This window comes from Pelobates fuscus, chromosome 1 (assembly GCF_036172605.1).
Source record: "Pelobates fuscus isolate aPelFus1 chromosome 1, aPelFus1.pri, whole genome shotgun sequence".
NCBI classification, from domain to species: domain Eukaryota; kingdom Metazoa; phylum Chordata; class Amphibia; order Anura; family Pelobatidae; genus Pelobates; species Pelobates fuscus.
Window position 1 is genome coordinate 11,394,049 of NC_086317.1, and position 17,098 is coordinate 11,411,146.

Here is a 17,098-nt window from a genome sequence, read left to right on the forward strand (position 1 = left end):
GGTAAACTTGTAAGTATTTTCTTTTTATTGTTTTGCTCACATTTTGTATGTCCTTGACTTCAGCTGTTCAAGCGCAGAAATGTCGCCAGCGCAGAAGAAGGAGCTGAAGAAGAAGGCATGGCCGACGGAAACTGCCATGAAGCACAGATTAACAACATGGAGATGGCTTCTGTAAGTAAAATGCTGAATGCTAAGTAAACATTAAATGAACACTATAGCAATAGGAATACACATTTTTATCCCTAACAATTAAGTGCTCCTGTCTCTGGCTCAGGTAGCCCACTCCTTTCACATAAAAATGAATAAAATAAAGCTTTATACTCATCTCTCCACTTCAGTGATGTCATTGAGGGGACATGGTGTCTTCAGGTGATGGCCAATCCAGTGCTACTCGTAGAGGAGAATTGGCGATCTAATGTGCATGTGCGCATGCATCCAAGCTACCCCCACAGGAAAGCATTGTATTCCTTTGGGATACCGTGTCACGTGACTGAGTTTTACTGTCAGGAAGACCTCCTCTAGAGGTATTTTGCATTGCAGGGTTAAAATGTCAGTCAGGGCCACTGCATCCAGACCATTTCATTGCGATGAAGTGATCTGTATGAGTTTAGTGTCGCTTTTAAGAAGAGTCACTTTAAAATAATTTTATTGCAGAAGTTTTGCTTAATGTCCATTTCTTTTGCTGTAACATAGCCCCTAGCGGCTAACCTGGGTTTAGTAAACCGTCAAAACATCTTCCTAACAGCACACTGCATTAGTTATGGTTCCAGTAGTTTGGTAACAGTTTGACTTCTTACTGGGGTCCCCTGAATGCTGCTGCTCCCTGCCTTCTCTCTAGCTGGAAGTTCTCAGCTCTGAGCTAAGCCCGGCTGAGACTGAGGTGACGGTGGTCCTTTAAATCTTGAACCTTAATGTCATTATAGATACATTGTGATGGAGTGAACCTGTTATACCCTGGTAAAGCTTGGATGTCTTGTGTTGTGAATGAAATCCTATACTTCCTGGTTAACACATTGAATGAGCTGAAGCCGTGTGCAGGAGCCGCGTAAATATTAACTTGTTCATCATCTGTTGTTTTTCCTCGCTCAGAGTGGGGTGATCACAGCTGACATGATAGACATGATCTTCTCCAATAACCCAGAGCAGCAGCTCGCAGCGACCCAGAAATTCAGAAAACTCCTTTCAAAAGGTAAATTCCGCTAAACGCTTTGTTAAATCACGTCTTTCTGTCTGTCCAGGGGGGCGGACATGGTCTACATTTTAATAGTTTTAGTTTATGTTCCTTGGGTTTACTAGACAAATCTTATTTTTTTTTTTTTTTTTTTTTTCTTCTGTGGTTTATTTTATTTATTTATAAAGGTATTGAATTTCCCTTTCTTGCGTTCAGATTGTATTTGATATATAGGGTGTTGTGTTATTGGGGTTCAGAAGTAAGAAATCATGCATTCATAGTTTACAATAAACACCATTTATAGGAACTTGTAGTCGATACAGTTTTTCATAACTAAGGAAGCAAAATATTTCAACAAAGCCATCACCTAAGGCTGAATATTAAAAATATTAAAGGAACACTCCATAAGCAATAACCAATTCAGTAGTTATGGTGTCTGGAGCCCTCTGGCACCATTGTACCATTTTGAAATGGTTTAACACTGCATAGTGTCCCCAGGCACTGGCCTTCTGCTTCTCCTCCTGTGTTGGGGATCGTACAGAAGCATTAATTCGCGCAGCGAAGGGGCCGCATTGATGGGCAGCCAGTAATAGAATGAGAACGTTAATGGTTTAACACTGAAAGTTAAGGTGGAGCTAGGGGATTCCAGGCACCATAACCACTTAATTAACATTAAGTGGTTATGGTGCGCAGAATGTCAGAAAGAGAAGCCCATGGTAGATTGATGAATATTACCCTAACTGTGCGTGAAGGTGGGGAAACTGGGCCATTCAAACAAGTTGCGGTTGAGTTTACGTCCATATCTAATGTAAATATAACTACACTATGAGTAAAGTGAGAGAAATGGATGGAGACTCAGAAGCAGAGATCTATGGATAGATGTAGACTGACCGTTGAGGAAATGCTGTTCAGCTCACTCCTGCACACAGTACTCCTGAGAGTGATGTCTACACTGCTTACCTCTGTGTTCTCAGATTGGCCTCTGATAGTAACGGAATTACAAGCTGTAATGTTGGGCAGGAAGGTTAGTTGATACTGGTCCCCTGGATTGCTTGGGACATAAACTGCTTCATTTTTTTTCCATTGTGATAAAAATGACCCTGATCATATCAGGGAAAGCAGACCTTCCACGGGATCCTATGTAATGATTGACAATGATGGCCTGTTTAAAGAACAAAAAGACTATAGTGTAATGTTCACTATAAATGACTGCAGCCTCACCACACAGTGATTAAACTTGCAGCCCTGTTTGTGTGATTTTATGTTTCGGTATTAACACTGTTTGTGTTCTAAGGAGATGGTAGTTTAACCGCAAAGTGTCTGTTGCGCTGTGTCCGTTTAATAAGATTTTGCTCTATCTGGTTATTGATTACACATAGATTGGTGCCAGAAGACAGGATCCCTATGTGTCCATAAGTGTATGATGAAAAGGTTAATAAATTACCTTTATTTTATTTTTTCCCCCAGAACCTAATCCTCCCATTGATGAAGTAATCGGGACTCCAGGGGTGGTGGCCAGATTTGTGGAGTTTTTGAAGAGAAAAGAGAACTGTACTCTGCAGGTAAACTGCAAATTATTTTTAAAAGGCAGGAGTATTAACCTTTCTCTGTGTTTTCATTTCCAAAATGTGGAGAACTCTGATGTCCTTGTCTGTACAGCACAATGAGGAGAGATTGGATGATTAAAGGAACACTCGAAGCACCATAACTACGGGGAGAAGGAAAGAGTAGCTCTCATCAGCTTGCTCTGCCCTCTGTTCATGTTCCTAATGAGGGATAATGAAACACCCTTCCCTGTCCAGGATGTCATGGCAGCCCTTTCAATTGACACATCCACTCAGATATACATTGGCAGCTAGATTTAATTAAGTTTGTATTGTATAGTTTGTGGTTTACTTTATTAAACCGTAAATTTATGCGTAGCCAGATATAAATGGATTTTATGTCGCCCTGTAACTTTTTAAGCTTGGATTGAAATTAGTGAGACGTGAGTGTTCGTCTCTCAGGATCATCAGAGCTGTGGGACGGTGGCAGTTAATCTGCATTTTAACCTCCACAGTTATTGGAGGGATCGTTCTGTGAAATTGATTTATTTGTCTGCCGCTTTACACCTGCCACCCACATCCTTGCCTGACTAACCCATATCATTACTGGTCGCAGAATGAAACCAGGTTGTGTGATGGGTTTTAGTAGCACTGTGCTGGGTTGACTCTCTAGGAACAGACTGTGACTCATGTTTACCAGCACTTTGTTTTAAATGATCATCTTAATAATGTACTAATAAAACATGTGCCCCCTCTCTACAGTTTGAGGCAGCGTGGGTGTTAACGAACATCGCCTCTGGAAACTCTCTGCAAACCCGAATTGTGATACAGGCAGGAGCTGTGCCTATCTTCATAGAACTGCTGAGCTCCGAGTTTGAAGATGTGCAAGAGCAGGTATTCATTTAGCCACATAGCCTCACACATCTAATGCCTGTTATACCTGCTGATCTCACCTATATCAATATTTTAGGATCATCCAATGTCACACTGACAGCCCTCACCCTTTATCTATACCACCTACTGCTCTTATATATTCCCAAATGTGGTTTAGTCACGATCTGTTACAATAACCGACAGTATGAATCAGCTGTGGTTAAAAACACGGAATGTGCTGTGGTTTAGTAAAACTATTACAGTAAGAATAAGCTGTGGTTTAGCCACATCTGTTCTGTTACAGTGACAGACCGCTAGAATAGGCTGTGGTTTAGTAAAGGTTTGTTACAGGGATAGACCGTTAGAATAGGCTGTGGTTTAGTAAAGGTTTGTTACAATGACAGACCGTTCGAATAGGCTGTGGTTTAGTAAAGGTTTGTTACAGTGACAGACCGTTAAAATAGGCTGTGGTTTAGTAAAGGTTTGTTACAGTGACAGACCGTTAGAATAGGCTGTGGTTTAGTAAAGGTTTGTTACAGGGATAGACCGTTAGAATAGGCTGTGGTTTAGTAAAGGTTTGTTACAGTGACAGACCGTTAGAATAGGCTGTGGTTTAGTAAAGGTTTGTTACAGTGACAGACCGTTAGAATAGGCTGTGGTTTAGTAAAGTTCTGTTACAGGGATAGACCGTTGGAATAAGCTGTGGTTTAGTAAAGGCCTGTTACAGTGACAGACCGTTAGAATAGGCAGTGGTTTAGTAAAGGTTTGTTACAGTGATAGACCGTTAGAATAGGCAGTGGTTTAGTAAAGGCCTGTTACAGTGACAGACCGTTAGAATAGGCAGTGGTTTAGTAAAGGCCTTTTACAGTGACAGACCGTAAGAATAGGCTGTGGTTTAGTAAAGGCCTGTTACAGTGACAGACCGTTAGAATAGGCTGTGGTTTAGTAAAGGCCTGTTACAGTGATAGACCGTTAGAATAGGCTGTGGTTTAGTAAAGGCTTGTTACAGTGACAGACCATTAGAATAGGCTGTGGTTTAGTAAAGGTTTGTTACTGTGACAGACCGTTAGAATAGACAGTGGTTTAGTAAAGGTTTGTTACAGTGACAGACCGTTAGAATAGGCTGTGGTTTAGTAAAGGTTTGTTACAGTGACAGACCGTTAGAATAGGCTGTGGTTTAGTAAAGGTTTGTTACAGTGACAGACCATTAGAATAGGCAGTGGTTTAGTAAAGGTTTGTTACAGTGACAGACCGTTAGAATAGGCAGTGGTTTAGTAAAGGTTTGTTACTGTGATAGACCGTTGGAATAGGCAGTGGTTTAGTAAAGGTTTGTTAGAGTGACAGACCGTGAGAATAGGCAGTGGTTTAGTAAAGGCCTGTTACAGTGACAGACCGTTAGAATAGGCTGTGGTTTAGTAAAGGTTTGTTACAGTGACAGACCGTTAGAATAGGCTGTGGTTTAGTAAAGGCCTGTTACAGGGATAGACCGTTAGAATAGGCTGTGGTTTAGTAAAGGTTTGTTACAGTGACAGACCGTTAGAATAGGCTGTGGTTTAGTAAAGGCCTGTTACAGGGATAGACCGTTAGAATAGGCTGTGGTTTAGTAAAGGCCTGTTACAGGGATAGACCGTTAGAATAGGCTGTGGTTTAGTAAAGGTTTGTTACAGTGACAGACCGTTAGAATAGGCTGTGGTTTAGTAAAGGTTTGTTACAGTGACAGACCGTTAGAATAGGCTGTGGTTTAGTAAAGGTTTGTTACAGGGATAGACCGTTAGAATAGGCTGTGGTTTAGTAAAGGTTTGTTACAGTGACAGACCGTTAGAATAGGCTGTGGTTTAGTAAAGGTTTGTTACAGTGACAGACCGTTAGAATAGGAAGTGGTTTAGTAAAGGTTTGTTACAGTGACAGACCGTTGGAATAGGCTGTGGTTTAGTAAAGGTTTGTTACAGTGATAGACCGTTAGAATAGGCTGTGGTTTAGTAAAGGTTTGTTACAGGGATAGACCGTTAGAATAGGCTGTGGTTTAGTAAAGGTTTGTTACAGTGACAGACCATTAGAATAGGCTGTGGTTTAGTAAAGGTTTGTTACAGTGATAGACCGTTAGAATAGGCTGTGGTTTAGTAAAGGTTTGTTACAGTGACAGACCGTTAGAATAGGCAGTGGTTTAGTAAAGGTTTGTTACAGTGACAGACCGTTAGAATAGGCTGTGGTTTAGTAAAGGTTTGTTACAGTGACAGACCGTTAGAATAGGCAGTGGTTTAGTAAAGATTTGTTACCGTGACAGACCGTTAGAATAGGCTGTTGTTTAGTAAAGGTTTGTTACAGTGATAGACCCTTAGAATAGGCTGTGGTTTAGTAAAGGTTTGTTACAGTGACAGACCGTTAGAATAGGCAGTGGTTTAGTAAAGGCCTGTTACAGTGACAGACCGTTAGAATAGGCTGTGGTTTAGTAAAGGTTTGTTACCGTGACAGACTGTTAGAATAGGCTGTGGTTTAGTAAAGGTTTGTCACAGTGACAGACCGTTAGAATAAGCTGTGGTTTAGTAAAGGCCTGTTACAGTGACAGACCGTTAGAATAGGCTGTGGTTTAGTAAAGGTTTGTTACCGTGACAGACCGTTAGAATAGACAGTGGTTTAGTAAAGGTTTGTTACAGTGACAGACCGTTAGAATAGGCTGTGGTTTAGTAAAGGTTTGTTACAGTGACAGACCGTTAGAATAGGCAGTGGTTTAGTAAAGGCCTGTTACAGTGACAGACCGTTAGAATAGGCTGTGGTTTAGTAAAGGTTTGTTACCGTGACAGACTGTTAGAATAGGCTGTGGTTTAGTAAAGGTTTGTCACAGTGACAGACCGTTAGAATAAGCTGTGGTTTAGTAAAGGCCTGTTACAGTGACAGACCGTTAGAATAGGCAGTGGTTTAGTAAAGGTTTGTTACAGTGACAGACCGTTAGAATAGGCTGTGGTTTAGTAAAGGTTTGTTACCGTGACAGACCGTTGGAATAGGCTGTGGTTTAGTAAAGGTTTGTTACAGTGATAGACCCTTAGAATAGGCTGTGGTTTAGTAAAGGTTTGTTACAGTGACAGACCGTTAGAATAGGCAGTGGTTTAGTAAAGGCCTGTTACAGTGACAGACCGTTAGAATAGGCTGTGGTTTAGTAAAGGTTTGTTACCGTGACAGACCGTTAGAATAGGCTGTGGTTTAGTAAAGGTTTGTTACAGTGACAGACCGTTAGAATAGGCTGTGGTTTAGTAAAGGTTTGTTACCGTGACAGACCGTTAGAATAGGCTGTGGTTTAGTAAAGGTTTGTTACCGTGACAGACAGTTAGAATAGGCTGTGGTTTAGTAAAGGTTTGTTACAGTGACAGACCGTTAGAATAGGCTGTGATTTAGTAAAGGTTTGTTACAGTGACAGACCGTTCGAATAGGCTGTGGTTTAGTAAAGGTTTGTTACCGTGACAGACAGTTAGAATAGGCTGTGGTTTAGTAAAGGTTTGTTACAGTGACAGACCGTTAGAATAGGCTGTGGTTTAGTAAAGGTTTGTTACAGCAGTAGGTCCCTCTAATAAATCTGCATCTACTGAATAAGTTGTATAAAATGGTTGCCCCATTTCCCGTACATTCCGTTGATATGCAAAAATAATGAAATCCCGCCTCCTTGTGTTTCTGCTTTTGGGGCTGTTCAGTGAGTAAATGGTGATTTCTTTCCTCCTGACAGGCGGTCTGGGCTCTGGGAAACATTGCTGGAGACAGCACCGTGTGCAGAGATTATGTGCTAGATTGTAACATCCTGCCTCCTCTGTTACAGTGAGTACACGGCCTTATTATCTAATTCAGTGTGTAACTGGACATATTCCCTTCAGTGTGTCCTCTGCATGTGATGCATCACTACATGGTGATTACAGAAAAGATCTGAATTGATACAAAACTGAAAGATTATTCCGCTCTTTCATCCAATATCACGCTGTGATTACCTGGACAGTATTAAAACCAGTTTTGGTGGTACAGTATATCGGGGGTTTTTTTCATACCTTAAATGCCACACTCTGGCTGGTTTTGAATACATTTTCAGTTTTGTATTTGTGAAGCCCCAGATCTGCTGCTATTTTTCACACTGTTTAGTTCATCTGTCAAAACTTCTTATCTTAATGTTTTAAGGCCCGTTTAAACGCCATACTTCTTTGATATTCGTTTCTCATGTATTTTTTATTTTAAATAAAGTTTTTTATTGAAGCACTGTATTGCTGTATGAGGTGTTCTGCACAGAGGAGACACTACACTCTCTTATGTTTTTTTGTTTCCCCCATTTATTTATGTTTTTTTTTTGTTTTTGTTTTTTTCAGATTACTTTCCAAGCAGAACCGTCTAACAATGACTCGAAATGCTGTTTGGGCCTTGTCCAATCTTTGCCGGGGCAAAAACCCTCCTCCAGAATTTGCCAAGGTAACATTTGCGATCTAAAATTGTGCTGGTCAAGTGGAAGCTGTGTATTTCCACAAAAAAACTTTCCTTTAACCTCAAAAAGTAGAAACGTGTTTATTAAAGCACACCTGTCCTGCTTAACGTGAGTTGGTGCTTCCTTTAAAGATCCTTAAATGTCATCAAAACTTGGTTCAAGCAGATTTATTATCTAAACTAAATTGGCAGTTGCCCTTGCAGCTGCTGTGCTGCTCTTTCGTGTACAAGACTGCAGTCATGTCGCCCTTTGAGGCCAACCGGAGCTGAGGGACAGAAATCTAGGCAGTTAAATAGAAATTGAGTGAGAGATAGCTAGAATTGGTGCAAAACCTGCAATAAGCTGGGGCCTGGGACCCCACTGCAGAGGTTTTTCTTTTCTTCAATATGACAATTTTTATTTTGTCTGAGATCAAATGTCAAATAGGGGATACAGAAAAGAAAGGGGGAGGGGGTTCAAACTGACCTCTTTTCGTCTTTTCAACAGTGACATAGTATACACAAATCGACAGTTAGTACAACATGTACAAGTTATGCATCAAACATTCTCGGGTTGTATTCTGATGTTTGCAGCGTTGTGTAGAGCCTAAGTACTCGCCTGCCAAAAAGGCCATATTAACACCTCGATTACCTCTGTGTGGGCTCAGTATGCTGCTTGCAGTGTTCAGCTTGTGTGGAGTGTTTTGTAGTACCATATTTAACAACTTTTTCTGCATTGCAAAATACCATTTATAACTATAGTATCTGGTCTACTCTACCAGAAAAGTGAACCGCCGTGTTCTCTGGGAAAGTCCATCTTCAATAGAAATGTTGCCTTCATTGATCAGAGATTGCCACTAGTCACATTTGGTTTCTGACATATTTTGTCATCATTACAGGTGACATTTCTTGTAGAACTGCTTTCTTCACTGAGCTTTATGTAGATTAGTTATTACACTCTATAAAGCTACATGAAACACTGAGCAGGAAATTATGGCAGTAGGTGCTTTAGTTAGGTTGACCTGAGTGAGAAGTAGTTCAGACACAAGACGGAATAATTCCTTTGCTTGCAGTGAGGCAGTAAAATCTATAAAATGCCAGTTAAGTGCATCTTAAGTCTCATTGTTTGCTGTGTCCTGCAGGTCTCGCCATGTCTTACTGTCCTGTCCTGGCTGCTGTTTGTTAATGACACGGATGTCCTGGCTGATGCCTGTTGGGCTCTCTCATACCTGTCCGATGGACCAAATGATAAGATCCAGGCTGTCATTGATGCAGGAGTTTGCAGGAGATTGGTGGAACTCTTAATGTAAGATATACTGACAGCCGTTTTATGTTGCACCTCTGCAAAGAGGTTATGGTGCCAAGAGTCTTCGTGCATTGTCTATTTTACTAGTGTTGAATCTTTTTCAAGTGAAATGGCACCTCTTGTGAATCTTTTTCAAGTGAAATTACTCTTGGCACCTACAGCTCTGCCCCTTGTGTGCCACAGAAGGGAAGTTGCAAAGTAGTTGCCCAGCTTTGGGCGGCAATGATAGACTGAGGTTTCTGGTCTAATCCACCTTTAACACTCTTAGACCATCATTACAGACCAAGGTTGGACATATTGAAGTTCTGCATTCTCAAAACTGGAACAGATTGGCTGGTGTTCAAATGCATTTTTGCCAAACTACTCACAAACCGGGTAGTTGGTGCCTAAAGACTCCTTGCTAAGCAAACACTACAATGAGTTTTAGTGGTTATGGTGCCTTGTGTGCCTCTTTAAGAATGCGCCAGTTAACTATTTGGCAAGTCTGTTTGGTTAAGGAAAAAAATAAAATGTAAATATATATATATAGATATGCATAGTGTATTTTTTGTGGCTTTTTTTTTTTTTTTTCTTCTTTCACTTTCTCTTTTTACATTCTGTGGCATGTTTTGTATGAAAACTGTCTTTACTTGGCAACTTCCTGCAAATTCAGTAAATGAATATATTAATCATGTATACAATGAGAGTGCGTTGGGTCCCTCACTCATTTTTTCAAAAGTACATTTACACACACAAACTTTACAGAGACACATTTCCGTACACTTAATATACATGCATGTGCATCCCAAGCAGAGTGTCCCTTAAATTACAATTTGGAGTATATAGTAAATAAACCCCACAATGTTTACCTCAAATATCATATTTAAAGTTTGTTGTTAGAGGGAAAAGTTTTGCAAAATTCCCGCATTGCTTTCCATGCTCAGTCAGCGGCCATGTTGATGTAACACGCTGGTTTTCTCCTTTCAGGCACAGCGATTATAAGGTGGTGTCTCCGGCTCTCAGAGCTGTTGGAAACATTGTCACCGGGGACGACATTCAGACACAGGTCAGGCTTGTTCTCAGATTTACAGAAAATCTAACTTACAAGGAAAGGTTAAAGGATCTTAACATGTATAGCTTGGAGGAAAGACGAGACAGGGACGATATGATAGAATCATTTAAATACATAAAGGGAATCAACACAGTAAAGGAGGAGACTATATTTAAAAGAAGAAAAACTACCACAACAAGAGGACATAGTCTTAAATTAGAGGGGCAAAGGTTTAAAAATAATATCAGGAAGTATTACTTTACTGAGAGGGTAGTGGATGCATGGAATGGCCTTCCAGCTGAAGTGGTAGAGGTTAACACAGTGATGGAGTTTAAGCATGCGTGGGATAGGCATAAGGCTATCCTAACTATAAGATAAGGCCAGGGACTAATGAAAGTATTTAGAAAATTGGGCAGACTAGAAGGGCAGAATGGTTCTTATCTGCTGTTATATACTATGTTTCTATGTTTCTATGTAATGTTATTCTGAAATAACCAAGTACTAAATGTGACCAGATTTCTTTAGTAGAAAAGCATAATTTATTTTAAGTTTTAAAGAAAAACATATTTTTAATAGAAGTTTGAAGAACTGTATAACAATATTTGTGGAGTGCACTGGCCAGTGCTGATATATTCCATAGTGTGTGAATGTCAGGACATTAGCCAGGAGTAGTGGCCAGTACTGATATATTCCATAGTGTGTGAATGTCAGGACATTAGCCAGGAGTAGTGGCCAGTACTGATATATTCCATAGTGTGTGAATGTCAGGACATTAGCCAGGAGTAGTGGCCAGTACTGATATATTCCATACTGTGTGAATGTCAGGACATTAGCCAGGAGTAGTGGCCAGTACTGATATATTCCATAGTGTGTGAATGTCAGGACATTAGCCAGGAGTAGTGGCCAGTACTGACATATTCCATAGTGTGTGAATGTCAGGAAATTAGCCAGGAGTAGTGGCCAGTACTGATATATTCCATAGTGTGTGAATGTCAGGACATTAGCCAGGAGTAGTGGACAGTACTGATATATTCCATAGTGTGTGAATGTCAGGACATTAGCCAGGAGTAGTGGACAGTACTGATATATTCCATAGTGTGTGAATGTCAGGACATTAGCCAGGAGTAGTGGCCAGTACTGATATATTCCATAGTGTGTGAATGTCAGGACATTAGCCAGGAGTAGTGGCCAGTACTGATATATTCCATAGTGTGTGAATGTCAGGAAATTAGCCAGGAGTAGTGGCCAGTACTGATATATTCCATAGTGTGTGAATGTCAGGACATTAGCCAGGAGTAGTGGCCAGTACTGATATATTCCATAGTGTGTGAATGTAAGGACATTAGCCAGGAGTAGTGGCCAGTACTGATATATTCCATAGTGTGTGAATTTCAGGACATTAGCCAGGAGTAGTGGACAGTACTGATATATTCCATAGTGTGTGAATGTCAGGACATTAGCCAGGAGTAGTGGACAGTACTGTTATATTCCATAGTGTGTGAATGTCAGGACATTAGCCAGGAGTAGTGGACAGTACTGTTATATTCCATAGTGTGTGAATGTCAGGACATTAGCCAGGAGTAGTGGACAGTACTGATATATTCCATAGTGTGTGAATGTCAGGACATTAGCCAGGAGTAGTGGACAGTACTGATATATTCCATAGTGTGTGAATGTCAGGACATTAGCCAGGAGTAGTGGACAGTACTGATATATTCCATAGTGTGTGAATGTCAGGACATTAGCCAGGAGTAGTGTTCAGTACTGATATATTCCATAGTGTGTGAATGTCAGGACATTAGCCAGGAGTAGTGGCCAGTACTGTTATATTCCATAGTGTGTGAATGTCAGGACATTAGCCAGGAGTAGTGGACAGTACTGATATATTCCATAGTGTGTGAATGTCAGGACATTAGCCAGGAGTAGTGGACAGTACTGATATATTCCATAGTGTGTGAATGTCAGGACATTAGCCAGGAGTAGTGGACAGTACTGATATATTCCATAGTGTGTGAATGTCAGGACATTAGCCAGGAGTAGTGGACAGTACTGATATATTCCATAGTGTGTGAATGTCAGGACATTAGCCAGGAGTAGTGGACAGTACTGATATATTCCATAGTGTGTGAATGTCAGGACATTAGCCAGGAGTAGTGGACAGTACTGATATATTCCATAGTGTGTGAATGTCAGGACATTAGCCAGGAGTAGTGGACAGTACTGATATATTCCATAGTGTGTGAATGTCAGGACATTAGCCAGGAGTAGTGGTCAGTACTGATATATTCCATAGTGTGTGAATGTCAGGACATTAGCCAGGAGTAGTGGGCAGTACTGATATGTTCCATAGTGTGTGAATGTCAGGACATTAGCCAGAAGTAGTGGACATTACTGTTATATTCCATAGTGTGTGAATGTCAGGACATTAGCCAGGAGTAGTGGCCAGTACTGATATATTCCATAGTGTGTGAATGTCAGGACATTAGCCAGGAGTAGTGGACAGTACTGATATATTCCATAGTGTGTGAATGTCAGGACATTAGCCAGGAGTAGTGGCCAGTACTGATATATTCCATAGTGTGTGAATTTCAGGACATTAGCCAGGAGTAGTGGCCAGTACTGATATATTCCATAGTGTGTGAATGTCAGGACATTAGCCAGGAGTAGTGGACAGTACTGTTATATTCCATAGTGTGTGAATGTCAGGACATTAGCCAGGAGTAGTGGACAGTACTGTTATATTCCATAGTGTGTGAATGTCAGGACATTAGCCAGGAGTAGTGGACAGTACTGATATATTCCATAGTGTGTGAATGTCAGGACATTAGCCAGGAGTAGTGGACAGTACTGATATATTCCATAGTGTGTGAATGTCAGGACATTAGCCAGGAGTAGTGGACAGTACTGATATATTCCATAGTGTGTGAATGTCAGGACATTAGCCAGGAGTAGTGGTCAGTACTGATATATTCCATAGTGTGTGAATGTCAGGACATTAGCCAGGAGTAGTGGCCAGTACTGTTATATTCCATAGTGTGTGAATGTCAGGACATTAGCCAGGAGTAGTGGACAGTACTGATATATTCCATAGTGTGTGAATGTCAGGACATTAGCCAGGAGTAGTGGACAGTACTGATATATTCCATAGTGTGTGAATGTCAGGACATTAGCCAGGAGTAGTGGCCAGTACTGATATATTCCATAGTGTGTGAATGTCAGGACATTAGCCAGGAGTAGTGGACAGTACTGATATATTCCATAGTGTGTGAATGTCAGGACATTAGCCAGGAGTAGTGGACAGTACTGATATATTCCATAGTGTGTGAATGTCAGGACATTAGCCAGGAGTAGTGGACAGTACTGATATATTCCATAGTGTGTGAATGTCAGGACATTAGCCAGGAGTAGTGGACAGTACTGATATATTCCATAGTGTGTGAATGTCAGGACATTAGCCAGGAGTAGTGGTCAGTACTGATATATTCCATAGTGTGTGAATGTCAGGACATTAGCCAGGAGTAGTGGGCAGTACTGATATGTTCCATAGTGTGTGAATGTCAGGACATTAGCCAGAAGTAGTGGACATTACTGTTATATTCCATAGTGTGTGAATGTCAGGACATTAGCCAGGAGTAGTGGCCAGTACTGATATATTCCATAGTGTGTGAATGTCAGGACATTAGCCAGGAGTAGTGGACAGTACTGATATATTCCATAGTGTGTGAATGTCAGGACATTAGCCAGGAGTAGTGGCCAGTACTGATATATTCCATAGTGTGTGAATGTCAGGACATTAGCTAGGGGTAGTGGACATGTGAGGCAGGGGGTAGAGAGTGAGTGTGTGCGTGTGTGTGAGTGAATGGGTATTAGAAGGAAGGTGTATTTTGTATTGAATTGTGGTTAATGATTCCCAGGTCATCCTGAATTGCTCAGCTCTGCAGAGTCTGCTTCACCTGCTAAGCAGTCCCAAAGAATCCATCAAAAAGGAGGCTTGCTGGACGATATCGAATATCACAGCAGGGAACAGGGTCCAGATCCAGGTAATTTATCCATTCACTTCACTGCCAGACAGCTTTATACTGCTTTATTCAGTCTCTAGAGCTGGCATTGCTCCCGTGTACCAATGCTAGTGCTCTGCTAATTACTAAACCCATGCACCAGTTAAACATAAACCTATGGGAGTAAGGATTCATGTGAATCTGGTTTTACATGGAGGGGCATTTCTGTTGGCAAGCGTAAGACAAACTACTCTCTAATATTTTATACATGTATTTCATTTTAATGTTTTTTTTTACCACTCTCTCTCTCGATGGATAGATCTCGAGATATAGATATATATATATTTGTGCTCGGAATTTAATACGTAATGGATAGTATCTGAAAAGGCAAAGTTGGTTGTGGTGTGCCGAAACCAACATACGAGTGGGCCTGTAAATAAAAGAGGGCAAAAGAGAAGTTCGAGAAAATACAAACTTTATTGCCTTTTTTACATAACCAAGCTCCTGAAAGCTTGACGAAGCTCTTTTTCTGGCCGTGGTATATATGTATGGTATATGGATGTGTACTGGGGTGTTTGTGCTAGAGGCTGATGAAGCGGGTCCTATGAGGAAGGAGTGCCCGGAGAATGAAGCCGGATTGTAACCTAATTTGGGTAGTAGTGTTCTGGCGTGTGCCGCAAATTTAGCCGTGGTAAGCGGGTGCCCTTGTAGTAATAAGAGCGCAGAGTCTGGTAATTGCGCATGATGGGTTGACCGTAGGTGGTCTAGCGCCTTGACCGGACACCAGGCGTTATCGGTAGGAAAGAGAGGAATGATGGTGGGGTGTTGTGAGTGATTAGTTTTAGCTGATGGGAGAGCGTAAGTACGTAATGATCTTCTACCTTTGTGAGGTGTGAGGCTTTTAGGCTGTGCTTGATCTCTCCTTGACAAATAACGGTGAACTTTCTGGGTCTGAGAAAACCGTAGAAAGCAAGATAAATAGCAGATTTGATCACCAGGTTTGTGTTGGGATCGAACGGGGATTCGTCAAGGAGATTGCTAAGTGATCTAAAGATAGGCCCATCTATAGGTGGTCTAGTGGTGGTGAGTGGAACCGAAACCTTTAATATACCTTTCAAGACCACTTTTTTTTTTTTTTAAATTCTTTATTTTTTATCATTCTGCAAATATGACAGGTATACGAGTTACATTGGTTGACATATCATTAGCATAGAATAGGTTACAATACGCATATATTTCACAGTCGCCAAGTATGCAGAATGAGGGATTTTTGTTTTTTTTTGCATGTGCATGCATTAACTAAAGCATATATAAACAAGACATAAACAACATATTCCGAAATTCTAGTCCGCTTTGAAATGCAGTGTGTTGTTGCGATTACAGGTGCAAATTAGTTGACGTAGCTTTACTATAGAATAGGTTACAATACGCATATATTTCACAGTCGCCAAGTATGCAGAATGAGGGAGTTTTGCTTTTTTTTGCATGTGCATGCATTAACTAAAGCATATATAAACAGGACATAATCAATATATTCCGAAATTCTAGTCTGCTTTGAAATGCAGTGTGTTGTTACGATTACAGGTGCAAAACAAACTGCATGAAGGTAATATGTGTGAGGTTTTTTGCTTAAGGCGCTCGTGTGGTAGAGTGGAGGTTATCGTCAGTATGTGCAGGCTTAGGTCTGAGATACTACCGGTACGGTCGTTAATTACAAAGCGGTCTGTGGTAGTCGGGTGTGTAGAAGTTGATGATTATGACCGTTGGGGTGACGTCTCAGTGCCTGCCTGTTTGGGCTGTAGCGGAAGCACCGTGAATCAGTAGATTCAGTGGTGTGGTCAGCGTTAGAGCGTAAACTAAAGACAAATATAAGTAAAGGAGGATATAAGACTGTGTCTCCTCAGTCATGTGTATGGCCTGTCTGGGGGCCGGTAAAACGTGCGAGAGATGCCTCGCTGGTCTGTGGGCCGTGGAAGCGCAGTGAGTGTCCGAGTTTTGCTGTAGGTGAGGACCTGGTGGTGCGATAGCTGGTTCTGTCTCTAGGGGATAATGTATATGCCTTGCCTAACGCCTAACAGATGCTGTAATTATTAAAGTAGAGAAAATAAACAATAAAATAACAGAAACTTCTAATAACGGGTAGCAGTTCTGAAGTGACAGTAGTTAAGGGTCACAGTCCTTCGTGGTAGGCTTTTGCCTCCCCCCGTCCCTTCCCATCCGCAAAGTTGTTGTCCCTTGGGGTGATTTTCTCCCGTGTCCTAGGCACTCTTATGCATGTGGGGGGAGCCAGTCCATTCCTGGGGCACCTCAGCCGCAAGGTCCGGTTCCCGGCAGATGCCCGGTGTGGAGTGAGTTCCATTGCCTCTAGGTGGTGGCGCGGTTAGAGGGCGCTGCCGCTGAGGTCCGGGGCTCGAACACCGCCGCTGTCTGTGGGTTCCATTGATGCCAGTTCTTGGTTGCCTTGGGTAGGTTGTCTTGGGCCGATGCTGTTCCGATGAGGCCCAATTTCAAGACCTTTTTAATGAAATATGATGACAAGAAGGGGGTGTTGTTAGGAAAATTGGTGATGCTATGGTGCTGAACCCCGGTGAGGTAAAGTTTAATGGTGTTGTGAGAAAGTATAAGATGTAAGTGGCAGAAAGAGGCAAAAGCCACCATGGTTTGTGTAGAAAAGTCGCCTTGTAAACCGAATTCTATGAATTTTTAAAAAATGGTAAGTGCCCTATTGTATGAGATAGCTGTGTT

General features: G+C 41.4%; 2 protein-coding genes across 2 annotated transcripts in view; one reads left to right on the forward strand and one right to left on the reverse strand.

The window, feature by feature from the left end:
* Positions 1–17,098, reverse strand: part of LOC134573755 (zinc finger protein 850-like) — a 788,930-nt gene that overhangs the window by 308,997 nt on the left and 462,835 nt on the right. The gene's annotated exons all lie outside the window — the stretch shown is intronic.
* KPNA1 (karyopherin subunit alpha 1) overlaps positions 1–17,098 on the forward strand; it is a 57,581-nt gene that overhangs the window by 30,752 nt on the left and 9,731 nt on the right. The window contains exons 3-11 of the mRNA XM_063446191.1: positions 64–171; positions 1,090–1,189; positions 2,639–2,733; positions 3,478–3,609; positions 7,304–7,392; positions 7,929–8,028; positions 9,162–9,325; positions 10,292–10,370; positions 14,270–14,395. Of these exons, the coding sequence (XP_063302261.1) occupies positions 64–171; positions 1,090–1,189; positions 2,639–2,733; positions 3,478–3,609; positions 7,304–7,392; positions 7,929–8,028; positions 9,162–9,325; positions 10,292–10,370; positions 14,270–14,395 (993 nt within the window). The remainder of the gene's footprint in view (positions 1–63; positions 172–1,089; positions 1,190–2,638; positions 2,734–3,477; positions 3,610–7,303; positions 7,393–7,928; positions 8,029–9,161; positions 9,326–10,291; positions 10,371–14,269; positions 14,396–17,098) is intronic.